The 13464-nt window shown below is 38.3% G+C and overlaps 1 protein-coding gene across 2 annotated transcripts in view; it reads right to left on the reverse strand.

Annotated features, from left to right (window-relative positions):
- Positions 1 to 13464, reverse strand: part of PARD3B (par-3 family cell polarity regulator beta) — a 2175158-nt gene that overhangs the window by 1267479 nt on the left and 894215 nt on the right. For both annotated transcript variants that reach the window (XM_030209894.1, XM_030209893.1), the window contains exon 5: positions 2260 to 2351. In XM_030209894.1, the coding sequence (XP_030065754.1) occupies positions 2260 to 2351 (92 nt within the window). The remainder of the gene's footprint in view (positions 1 to 2259; positions 2352 to 13464) is intronic.

Here is a 13464-nt window from a genome sequence, read left to right on the forward strand (position 1 = left end):
GAGCTCAACCCCTTCTAAACCCCATCTAACTTGTCATGGCTGTAGCTGTGCCCCAATGTCCAGACTCACCTCTTTCCCTGGTGGTCAGATTCTGCGGCTTCTTCGGACTGCCTTTTCCTTGATTCTCAAGCCGTATTCCAAAGATTATTTTAGCCCTGCTCTGATGTTCCAGCTTCCAACCCTCACTCTGACATCCCAGTATTCTTCAATCCTCATTACTAAAGGAATGACATTATCAGTGAGGGCTCTCTTAAGGAACAATGGGACATTTAAAACTGCCTTTGAAACAGAGGTCTTCTAGAGTGTTCTAGCATTTGTATGTGTATGTTGCACTTCAGACTCTCTGCCTTGCCTTGAGTCCTGTCTTGTTTGCCTTGCCTTGTGCTCTGCCTTGATTTGTGCCCTGTCTTGTTTGCCTTGTGCTCTGCCTTGCCTGCCAGGTCCTGTCTTGTTTGCCTTGCCAAGTTTGTACCTTGTTCCTTCACCCTGTTCCTGCCTAGCTTTGCTTCTTCTTCATCTTGTCTTGCTCTGTTCCTGGTTCCGCGCTAGCCAAGTCCTGTTCCTGGTTCCCGTACCAGCCAAGCTCCAGTCCAGCGTTCCAGCTCTAGTCCAGCTTCCAAGCTCCAGTCTGGCTTCCAGCTCAGCTTCCAAGCTCCAGTCCGGCTTCCAAGCTCCAATCCAGCGTTCCAGCTCCAGTCCAGCTCGGGTGATTCGCTTGCTGCTAACCAGTCTCCAGCAGCAGCCCAACAGCTCAAATTCCTTGAGTTTGTGACACTTGTCCTCTCTCACCCAACATGGTCCAGCTCTGCATATACATCACCCCTAAAGCCTTGTCCTTCTATATCTCCCCAAAGTGGAACCTAAGAATTTATGACCTCTGGCTATATTGCTTCTCACCCCTCCAAAATACCTACTTATCTTTATAATAAATCTCCCATCCTGATTCTCATCAAAACACAATAAAATACTACTTCCTGTTGACTTTGTTGCTCTTCTCTAAATGATACCCAATGACACTGCTGAAGGTGCTAACAAAAGGGCCTGCACCCCCCTCCTGCCAGTGAATATCAAGATGGAGGATACTCCAGTGGTAAGAATGCACCACAGAGGAGTGGGAGAGAGGTTGGGTCATGGTGGCTGCTATGGGGAGTACAGGACTTTTCAAATGTGCATGAAGGCCTTGGGGGTATGATGTGCAGTGGCAAGGTACGAGGATGATTAATAAGAAACAGGAGCTAGGAAGGGTGAAATGAATGAAATATTCAATCTTTTGGGCAGTGTGGGATGAAGTCTGAAGGGTGAAAGAGCTGCCTTGTTCTAACTGGTCCTTTCACTCTGGATTGATTAGCATGGAAAATGTCAAGGTTGCTAACATGAACACTATCCTTTGTATTGAATTTATTTGACTACAGAAGAACTTTACAAGTAGAGATAGTGCCACTTATTGGGCCCTAAACCTGATCTTCTGTTTTCTCAGAGAAACTAAATATAGCTGGGCCCATTTTATCGTGTTGCCAGCAAATGGCAGCATTGGAGTCGATGGCCGGAGTGCTCAGAGAGGATAAAAGGTTGGATGCAGGAGCTCTAGAATCAGGGTTGGCAGATTTCCAAATATCATCTGACAAGTACGCACAAGAAGAACTTTGTCTTCTTTTTCTTAACCACAGAAATATTACATGCCATGCAAAAATGATTGCCTATTGACTGTCCAATTTCCTCCATGGCCATGGGTATAGGAAATAGAGGGTTACAGATTATAGCTATTCCAAAATACATTTTCTATTTCATCAATTTGCAGATTCATGAACATTTTCATGGTATATTTAGACACAATTTTCACAAATATATAGAAAGTGGAAAAAAGGATACCAGTATCGTAGTTTTTATATTTCACATTATTTATTACATATATATTAAATGTAGCAAAGAGGAAAACAAATTTAAGCCCACATCAATAGGGAGAGAAAAGAACAAGGAAAGGAAATAAAACACAAAAAATCAACAGGAATACATCCCATATCATAGTACCTAATCTCCGCTGATAACTAAAACTCATTTAACTTCTTTTTTCATTACCAAAAGGTAACAAAAAGTATAATGCTACCATGATTCAGCAATGATAAAAAGACGTTTTAAACAGACTTTGGGCTTGATTTAGTAAGTGTTTGTTCCTATAAACACACATTAAAAAAAGCCTTAGTAAATCAAACTCAAGTTTTAGTGCAGAACTAATTGTTGGACTAACAAAAGCACACCTACCTGAACGTGTATCTGGACTTTTGGGATAATTGCACTTCTGTCTGTCCTTTACCATCTCTCTCACCATCTTCCCAGGGTATGTGGGATGAATCCTGTTAACAGATTTCAATATATAAATTAAGTAAAACTGTTTCACTTGCTTTCTTTTACTTATGTGTAACAGAACAACAAATATTACACTTGGTTTAAAAAAAATAGATGAGATACTAGCAACAGGCACTTGCTGTATTTTGCAGTTTAGGCCTGTTTTTAGCTCTGTACACCAGTTTCCCCCTGTGCTTTTATCAGCTTCTAGTTTTGCACATCCAAAGGAATTATTTCAGTTTATCCTCTTTGAGAAATCTCTCTTACAGCTATGTCTTTATGCAGGCAATAAAACTAAAAGGTTTGGAAATGATTGTTCAACTTTATACTGCTATTTCATTCCTTCCCTGTTTTTTTTTGTTGCTATTTTTGCCTTATTAGGGCTGGGAGGGGGCTATCAAACAGAAAAGGCCACTGACAGCAGGTGATGCATTAGCTTTAATGTACTTCACTAGGACCCTCATGGCACTAATGTAAACACAGCAAAATCCATAAAAGACCATCTTGCCTAGAGAGGTCATATCTGTCAAGTCTCCAACAGGAATAAAGCATGAAGACATAAATCTTCAACTGACATGTTGACAGAGAATTAGATACAGAGTGAGATCTTAACCAAATGAATGCAGGTTTTACCCATTTAACTTTTTGCTAAGGGCACACATTCTTCAATCTTAAACTTACTGCTGCCACACTACCTAAAGACAAGTAGTAAGGTAAGGGAGCATGCTTCTTCAGAGACAATATACAATTAGGTCTCCTACACCAATCAAGGTTGCCATCATTTGTCAAAGAGCTTTCATCTAGATTTTCTGAGTAAATAGCAACAGTGTTTTGGTTATTGGTGAAATGAATTAAAAACATTTCTGTTGGCATTATCTCACATTTTAGGAAGCATGCCAATCACGAAGCCAATACACTGCCAAAAAATTAAAGCTTACTTTTGCCTTTAAAGAACTGCTAACCAATCATAGCACTTCCTTGTATGGGAGGAGCTGTTTAAAAGTATATGAATCTCTTTTGTTAATTCAAAACTGGATGTGAAAAAGAGACACGAAGAGTGTATCTGCATTTTTAAACACAATTTTTCTATCATTCTTTCTGTAATATATAAATCAAAATTTTAGGTTTATCAATAAATGTTGCTGCCTCATCCAGAGCTCTTTACATTCATTGTTTCCTCCTTCCCTTCCCGCATTCTTAGAATTTTTAGTACCAAAACTGTTCATATCATGTTTTTCTCATCCTAAGAATGTGCATGAGATCACCATCACAGATGTGCAACAATGTGGTGAGTAATCTTTGCAGTTCATTTAAGAGACATGAGAGAACAGAGAATCTTTCACCAAGTCTTTCTGACTATCAATCTTTCTTAAGCACATCTAATAATGAAGTATTAAAAAACAATCCCAGAAAGAAAACTTCATATCAGTTACAGGTTGCTTAGGATGAAAAGAGGCCCATCAGCCTCAGCACTAGCGCAAATGATGGTGGTACAATATTGAAGATATCAGCCATTCAGTTTACATGTTCATGGAGCAAGAGATAGACTATGGAAGCTAATGTAAAAATTAAAAAGACTAATACAGTTAAGTGGCCCTCTGAAGACAAAAGGAATTGCTAATTTTTATGTCACAAACCTTGTATTTAAGCATACACAAAGAACATTTTATTTGTTAGTGATGTGAAAGATTGGCATGCAAAAAAACATCAATATTAAGTTACTTCCAGAAACAGATAACAGATTCAGACAACTGAGGTGTGAAAGTACATAAGAAAACAGAAGGATTCTGAAAAACGACATACACCTGAAGGAAAGAGAGAGACAAAGAAAGGGAATAAGGAACACATGGTTAACTTGCCATTCACAGGAATCTAGTGAAAGCCCGATTGAAAAGCCATGTCTTCAGACTAGTTTTGAACTTCTTGTAATAGGTCTCCAACCTAAGATCCACTGGCAGTTAATTTCATGAAGTTGAAGCTAGGCAGCTAAATGCAGTATTACATAATTCCCTGGATTCTATATAGCGCAACTTAAGTTGCACATGTAAATCCAATCATATTCCAGATTTGCACACGCAACTTAATTAACCCAATGAGCACTAATTGCCACTTAAGCAATTAGCATTAATTAGAATTTATGCGCACAACTATCTAAGCGTATTCTGCAACATGATACACGTAAATTCTAAGCCACATAGTTGAAAAGGGGGTGTGGCCATAGACACTCATACATACTGTAACTTCCTACAACATTCAAGATTTGAATTGAATTTTAGTTTTCTCCAAACATTGTCAAAACAAACACTAAAATAATTAATGGAAATTTAAGGTCTATAATTGGATAAATCAATACAATGAAGTGAATATATCTGAAAACAATTTAACACTGATGCAGAAAGACAAATAGAAAGAAATGATCCACTAAGGAGCACTATAACATGAGACTATAACAAAAAGCTGTGCTGAGTGAGGTCAAGGCCTATTACTCCCAACATCCTGTCTTGAAGCAACTCCAATTCACAAGTACCCAGAAGATCCCAACATGTAGATCTATATCTCACTGCTCATTTCCAAGGATAATCAATGAATCTTCCAAGTATACACAGATAGTACTTTTTCATGGATCTTGCTATGATAATCACCTTCCTCTGGCAACGTATTTCAGAACTCAATTATGTGCCGTGTGGTAAGTTTTCTACAAATATATTTTCAACCTGAGGGTCATCACTTTTATGGACTGTCTTCTTGTTTTTGTGCTGTTTGACAGGTTAAACAACTGTTCATATTTGACTTCTATCACATTTTCTTTCAGCCTTTCTCCAAGCTGAAGAATACTAAACCTGTTTAGTTTTTCTTCATAAATAGAGGTGTGTCAAAAGAAACGGAACCACAAACAAGATGGTTCACAACTTGCATACAAAAGAGTGGTGCAACAAATAAAGGTCACACATTTTATTGTTGGTTGTGAATGCTCACGTCAGAGTGCCTGCATGCAGAAAGGCATAACAACGATCTTGTGCCTCCAACTGGAAAACGTGTAAGCACTAGTGCTGCTGTGCTAGAAAATGTGTCTTGTGTTGGGGAGTCAACATTTCATGGATGGATAAAGAAAGAGTCCAACTTAAGGAAATACATCTTGGATTTCAACAAGAGTGAAGGACTGCAAAGGAAGAGATTAAAACTCGGAACAGACATCAATTGGATAAAGCTGTGTTCACATATTCACACAAGAAAGGGCAAAAGATACTCAAATTTTCAGGCCATTATATACCATAAGGCAGAATCTCCAAGAAAAAACCTTGACAGAGAGCAAGGAACTTCAAGGGATTTCAAAGCAAGCAATGAATGGTTATGATGCAACATACTAAATGACAGCAGATAAAGACCTATACGGTCCATCCAGTCTGCCCAACAAGATAAACTCATTTTACATGGTATGTATATGTATACCAGAGTTTGATTTGTCCTTGCCTTTCTCAGGGCACAGACCGTAAAAATATTTTCAGAACTGTTCTTGAACTTTCCATATCTATTCAGTTACGATCAGGGCATAGACCGTAGAAGTTTGCCCAGCACCGGTTTTGTTTCCCAATTACCAGCGTCGCCACCCAATCTCGATTCCGTAGATCCATTCCTTCTAAATAGGATTCCTTTGTGTTTATCCCACGCATGTTTGAATTCCATTACCTTTTTCATTGCCACCACCTCCCGCGGGAGGGCATTCAACGAATCTACTACCCTTTCCGTGAAAAAATACTTCCTGACATTACTCCTGAGTTTAATGTTGACACCAGATTCAGCAAGTTGCCATATCAGTTGAAATTTGCCTCTTAATAGATAAAAATGGAAATTTATAATGCAGATGAAATGGGGGTTCTGTTATAATATGCTTTCAGACAAAACACTTGCCTGCAAAACCAATAAGCAAAAGGCAGAGGGTTTTGACAAACTATTCGTGACAAACTTTCTTCTGATGTGCCCCTTCATTTTGGGGAGCCACAAGGTTCAGCTCTCTTCCCCTCTGCTATTTAATATTTTTCTCAGCCCTTTAGCACTTCTATTACAGGATCATAACATTCAATTTTTCATCTATGCAAATGATGTTCTGCTCATTTTTCCCAAGTCTCCTCTCTGTCCAAATTTGGCTCCACTTCAAACAGCACTGCTTTCGCTTTTATACCGGTTAATGTCTCATAAACTTGTTTTAAACCCCGAAAGAAAACTACAAATTGTTGGATTTCTGATTTTGCAACTGCCCCATCTGATCCTGTTCATCTTTTTGGCTTTCAGATATCTCCCCCCCTAACATGCCTTCATTATCTAGGTGTAATTACTGATTTCCTCTCTCTCTTTTGAGAAGCAGATCTCACAGTAGTTCAAAAGCGTTTTTTCTGATTGTGATGAAATCAAGCTGCTGATTATTTTTTAGGCTTCTCTTCAATTCACACCCTGATCCATGCCTTTATAATATCTTATATAGATATTATACAAGTCACTTCACTGGCTCCCGACCAGATATGCTTCTCCTACTAACCTACAAATGCACTCAATCTGCAGCCCCTCATTACCTCTCTACCCTCATCTCCCCGTACGTTCCTACCCGTAACCTCCACTCACAGGACAAATCCCTCCTACCAGTACCCTTCTCCACACCGCCAACTCCAGGCTCCGCCCTTTCTGCCTCGCCTCACCCTATGCTTGGAATAAACTTCCTGAGCCCATACACCAAACCCCCTCCCTGCCCATCTTCAAATCCCTACTCAAAGCCCACCTCTTCACTGTAGCTTTCGGCACATAACCATTTACCTCTGTTCATTAAACCTAGACTGCCCAATTGATTGACTGCATACTTGTCCTTTAGATTGTAAGCTCCTTTGAGCAGGGACTGTCCTTCTTTGTTTAAAATTGTACAGCGCTGCGTGGCCCTGGTGGCGCTTTAGAAATGTTAAGTAGTAGTAGTAGTAGACTACTGTAATACAGTTTATACAGGTCTGCCAAAATCTCAATTGTGTCCTCTTCAAATGTTGCAAAATTCAGCAGCTAGGATGCTTTTTAAAGCCAGGAACTATGATCCTGTTAACACCTCTTCTAAATAATTTGCACTAGTTGCCGGTTTTGTACCAGTTATGGTTCAAAGTTCTTCTTTTCACACATAAAACATTTTATGTCGGTGATTCATCTTATCTTTCTCTATAGGTTATTCTGAATACTCTCTCACATTTACTGCAATCTCTGGACTCCAATCCCTTAGTTTTACCCTCTCCCATAGAAGTCCATTATGAGACCACACGGACTTCGGCCTTTTTTTTCATGTCTCCAAGCCTTTGGAACAATCTCCCCTGAATATTAGAAGTGAATTTTCTCTTAAGTGAAACTAAAACTTATTTTCAAATGGCATTTCAGATCACCTTGCCCTGAGGACGTGTTCTGTAGCAGACTAGATGGCACCGATATATCTATAGATATAAAGATTTATTTTTTGTTTGTTTGCTTTCTCCCCTCTCTCTCTCCCCACCCCCTTTCTCTTTGTAGTGGTATGAATGTGTTCTTCCCTATGGATTATGGTGTTCCTTTTTCTTAATTTTAATTTTATAATTTCTTGTTAAACGCTTTGCTCTTGAATGAAGTAATGATGGTATATCAATCCTTAAATAAACAAACAAACAAACAGATGAAGGATCATATGACACTGCTTTTGTGTGTGAAAAAAAACGGGTTCGCAAAAACTGAAACCACTCTGCATTGGGAAGTCATTTTCCCCTCACTGCTTTGACCACAAAAATATGAACATGCTATCATTAATTTACAACAGCTGCAAAAATGCTTCGATGACATCAGACATATTTCAAGAATGGTTTCATAAGCATTTTGTAGCATCTGTTCAAGCCAATATGGTACATTACAGCATATAGGGTTAGATTCAGAAAAAAGTGCTCAAAAGTCAACATTGAAAAAAACTGGGTGCTAGTGTCACTGATCAGCACCAGTTGGGAACTGGGGGCACATTTTACTATGTGCTATTCTGTAAAAATGCACGCCCAAATCCCTTAGCCTTTGACCTGCACATGAACCTCCCATGGCCACACCCCCTTCTGGGTTGCACACTAAGGGATTTGGATGTACATTGTTATAACATATCATGTAGAAAAATGTGCCTCCAATTCCAAACTAGTGCTGATCAGTGCCACTGAGCACCCAATTATTGGTACTAATTGGCTCCTTAGCCAATTGAATTGTGTGTACATCTTGGATTGGCGAGCAAATATCAGCACTCAATTTTGGGCGCCATATATAGAACCTGGGGGATAGAGTTTAAACATTAAGGTCTGAGACTCTAGAGAAGAGCAATTTGGAAAATATAATACATACAAAAATGGAAGAAAATAATCTTTAGTGAAAAACTGAATATTACGTCAGTCAAAAATCAATGAGAAAAGAATAGACAAATAGAACACACAGTTAATAAAGTGAGGACTTTTATAATGGCTTTCCATTAAAAACAAATTGATTTCTACCAGTGTGATAGTTTCCTTTCAGTACTCAGCACTGACGAAACTTCTGGATTCAGACCCTTGAATGGGAATGGCTCCAACACCCACACACTGCTCGATGCTTTCACTAAGATACTGACAGGGAATAATTCAAAAGCACTCCAGTTCTAATACAGGCCAAATAATGTGTACAGCTCACTAAAATTCATAGGAGTACAGTCATTAAAATTGCATCTTCTGTCCAAACATCAAGGTATTTGCACCCCTGGTCTATTAAGAAACTCATGGAACACCAAGCTGCAAAATATTTTTGGATGGGAGGTGAAAGAATACTGAGGCAGGTTGTATTATTCTAGTTAAAGTATTCTGTGTAGCTTGCCTGCTTCCAGTCTCTCTCTCTCTCTCTCTCCCCCCCCCCCCCCCCTTTAGGCTCTATCAGGCTTCTGTGTACAATAAAGGATGGTTTCTACTAAAACCCACATACCACCTTTCAAAGCCTGCATATTCTTAACGGAAGCCTTTGTTGATGAAGGAAAGCTTAATAATGTGGAGATGCCAGTGATAAACCACATCAGGTGACTCTCTGCTCTCTAAATGTTCATTATCTACTTATTTGGCCAATGGCAACACTTTCTTTTATATATAAAAAAAAAAGTTCAAAGAGAGGTCAAACCCAACCAACCTGACAACCTGCATTTCCCAAGGAAGCAAGTTATCTCAAAGGATTGCTTATTGGATCAAAGCAAAGAAAATACTAAGATAGTTCTAAAAGCAAATGCAAGTTTAAATACCAGATTCCAACAGGGACCATTTATTGCAACAATTTCAGGATTGGAAGACCTCTTTAGTCAGCCTATATGAGTTGGAATTAAATAATGTGTACATTTTGTTTTAGCCTTAATCAACAATTATACAAATATTCCCAAACCAATTAGCAGCAGCTGGAAAGTAAAGGTGTTTACATTGAGTTAGTGCTAGTGTTAACAACTAGATGTGTTTTAGCAAAGACAAAGAGCTCAATTGCAATTAATTCTCAAGAGGCTGAAAGCCGAGTATCACAATGAGTAAAACCAATATCACAACTTAAGAATCAGTCTAATTAGACAGTATATTCATCAGCAACATTCAAAATTAAGGACATTCAGTGAAACAAATACCCCTAAAACACTTAAAAAATGTTTTTCTTGAGTTCAGTGTATTACTTTTTAAAGAGCTTGGTGAGGGAGAGAGGGGACAGCACAGTGGATTGATACAATAAAAAATACAAAGCATTTCTGTTACAAGTCACTATGGGTCAGTGGTATCAAAGGTCATTACAAAATGACAGCATGTTGACTATCATGAGAAATGAGCTGGTGATCTTATTGCACCTTATTTCACATGACAGGAAAACTAAATTGACCCTCTGTTTGACAGACTAAGTAGAGAGCCCAATAACTTAGGAGGCATTACTTAATTAAACTGAATTAACCATTTATACATAGAGCTGATCTCTCCAGCATAAGATTTCGGTGCATTGGCCGGGCAGTGTGCAGAACCTTGCACGGGCATCTCCTGTGACACACTTATTCTTTAGACAGAGCCGTAGAAAATAAGAACTAAATTCATTTCATTCCATAACTCAAGTCAGTTTATTTCTCCTCTGCTCATTTTTCTGAAGCCACTCTGGGTAGCATGCCATATAAAAACTGTAAATAAAATAATCCCCTAAGCAACTAAATATGAACACAACTAGAAACAAGAATTCTCTTCATGTTTAATTAGTGATTTTATACTGCTGAATATCATTCCAGTAAAGCCCAGTAAAGCTAACATTTGACATAATATTTATTTTTCAATTTCACAGCCCTATCACACTCAAGATAGGATGATTATACCATATTACCCAACAAAGGAGCATCTACTAAAAGTTAATTATTTGGGGCAGCTTTTTACAGATAAAGGCAGATGGTTAAGTCTGAGAAATTAAGGGAACAGTTTATGGTAGTGGATAGTGAGTTTTATAAATATATACAGCTTAGACATGTTATGGGGCATAGCATACATGTGGAGAATTTTAGAAGAATTTTCTATATGAAATTCTCAGAAGCTAGGAATTTTGTAAAAAGTATATACTGTGTTATCAACAGGGTCAGAAGACACCCTGCATCAAATTTGAGCTTAGAGGAATTATTTAGGGAGGCTATGATTGAAAGGGACTGGACCTATGTAATGAAAGAATACCTAAGCTCTCAATTTCTACTTTGATACTTGAGAACATATTACTCCTCCAAGTTTCTATCCATTTGATGGGAGTGCTCATTTGTCTGAGCTTTGCCATCACAGGTGGCAAAGTAACAAACAAACCTAAATACTTTATTTTGGGTCAAATGCCAAAGGGCATGGAAGCAGATCAAGCTAATTTCATATTGTTATGCTCGGTGGCAGCAAGAATCGCAAGAGTGACCAGATGGAGAGAACCTAAACTGCCAAATGGACATGTGGTTATCACATCTTTAGAAGATTCATCTGACGTACGGAATTGCTGCTATTAGAAAGCAGAAGGCAGAAACATTCTGTAAAATGTGGGTACCTTTTTGGAAATGGTATAATAAAAATTACAAAAATTATTAAAATGCACTGTATGATGAGGGAGGGAGGAAGTGCTAAAATTGCAAACAGGTGGCATGGTTTATTCAATGTTAAGCAGCATAATGAAGAATTTTTCATAGTGTGATTCTGTACATAGCATGCTGCCAAAGTATGCCTTTTTACGCAGTTACAGGAAAATCATTCTGTGATCCTGCTCCAGAAAGGTAGCAATCACACCTACATTTTGCAGCAATACCTGGATAATTCCTAAGTTTCTGGGTAAAGTCTAAATTCACCACTGATACTAGGCAAACCTTTATGTTCTGTGGTAAGTATAATATTAATAATAATAATGGTAGACAAAAACCAAAAGATAATTTGCCACAAAAAAAAAGTTGATGCAAATTCAGAGAGCAACTAGGATCTATGCCTCTATGGCACTGTATTGGGAAGTAATTTCTACACATCAGATGGGCCATAAAATCTCTACTTAACCTTGCATTCTACATATTTTTTATTTGCATTTCATATTTAACATCAACATTTAGAAATAATTTTACAATTATAAATAAGAACAATCATAAGACAGTATCCTCCATAAATTTCACCATAATCCAAAAGAAGGAACCAAAGAAAATATCTAGGAATATGGCACAACCAAGGAAATCTAAAAAAAAGAAAATTAACATCAAACTATCAATATCCCACCAATCAGCCAGAAACCCTCAACCAAAATCTTGTTAACCCTAATACCCATGTACCCCTTTTATTATAAAGGCAAAATTGTAATTGAAAAAGCTGAATGAGAAACTTCATTCTATCATGTATCAGAACACAACTGCAGGGAAAACTACAGATGCAAGTGGTGTCCATTCAGAGACCCTCAGTGTTCATTTTTAGAATTATTTTTCTCTTGATCTGGGTCTCACAACTAAAATACATTTAAAATCAGCATTTAATAATGAATGCCGCTTCCTAAAGTACAGTCTCAAAATAGTACATCTTGCAGGAACAAAGGGACCAGGAAGGTAACATCTTCTCTAGATGATTCAAAAAAAATTGAAAATATCCAAACTATCCATTGATCATCTTCCTTCTACCCCTCCAGTCACTTTGGCCTCCACAGTCTGGCACCCTCCACTTGAGTACTTGTCTGAAGGGAGAAAAGTCTGAACAATCAGAGGGAGTGCTTTATCAGCCACCCTTAACAGCCTTCACACATGTACAAGACAAGTAAAGAAGAGAACATGGATGGAGATTCGAAAATCCTTCAATTCAATGATTTAAGAAAATTCTCAAATTTCTTCAACCAACAATATTCTATTAAAGTAACCAAACTGTCTCCAAATTGTCAACGGTGATTACTGCTTGTTTAAAAAGAGAATATTTGTTCTTTAAACTAGCTATTATAGATGTCCCCTCCAAGTGGGAACTCTTCCAACCCCTCCTGCAGCTAACACTGAACTCTCCTTCACAGCATCAGCTGTAGAAGTTTCCACCAATACATCTCCACCTGCAGCAGCAATCAACTCCTGGAGCAACTGGCATGATTGCCCTCCAAGATTACTCTCCTCAATTTGGTGCACATTGAGGAAGAGAGAATCTTCCTTAAAACTGGCAAGCTCTAACCACGACATAGTGGCATATGGGACCCTCCAAGGTGAAAGTAATATCCACCTTGAGTTGAATGGCTATTCCACCACCACCAGCAATGAGGACCTCACCCAGATCATGTGGGGATGAGACCACAATCATCTTGGAAATCAAAGGCTACTACTCACCACAACAGGATCAAATGAGGCTTTTACATAACCCACACACTACCCCCTCTCCTACTCACTGAGGACTGAAATTCACATGGCAAAAATCATAAATTATAAGAGTATCAGTCTCAGTAAACCATCATTCAGCTGTATACAGAAAGTAAGAACCCTCCTCTGTGATTTTCTTTGATTAAAAAAAAGTCATCTTTATTTCTGACACATTACACATTTACAAAAAGAAACTGAAATAGGTCCAATTAATTCCTCTGGTAGCACTAATACTGAATTGGGGGGAA

The sequence above is a fragment of the Microcaecilia unicolor genome, chromosome 7 (assembly GCF_901765095.1).
Source record: "Microcaecilia unicolor chromosome 7, aMicUni1.1, whole genome shotgun sequence".
NCBI lineage: Eukaryota > Metazoa > Chordata > Amphibia > Gymnophiona > Siphonopidae > Microcaecilia > Microcaecilia unicolor.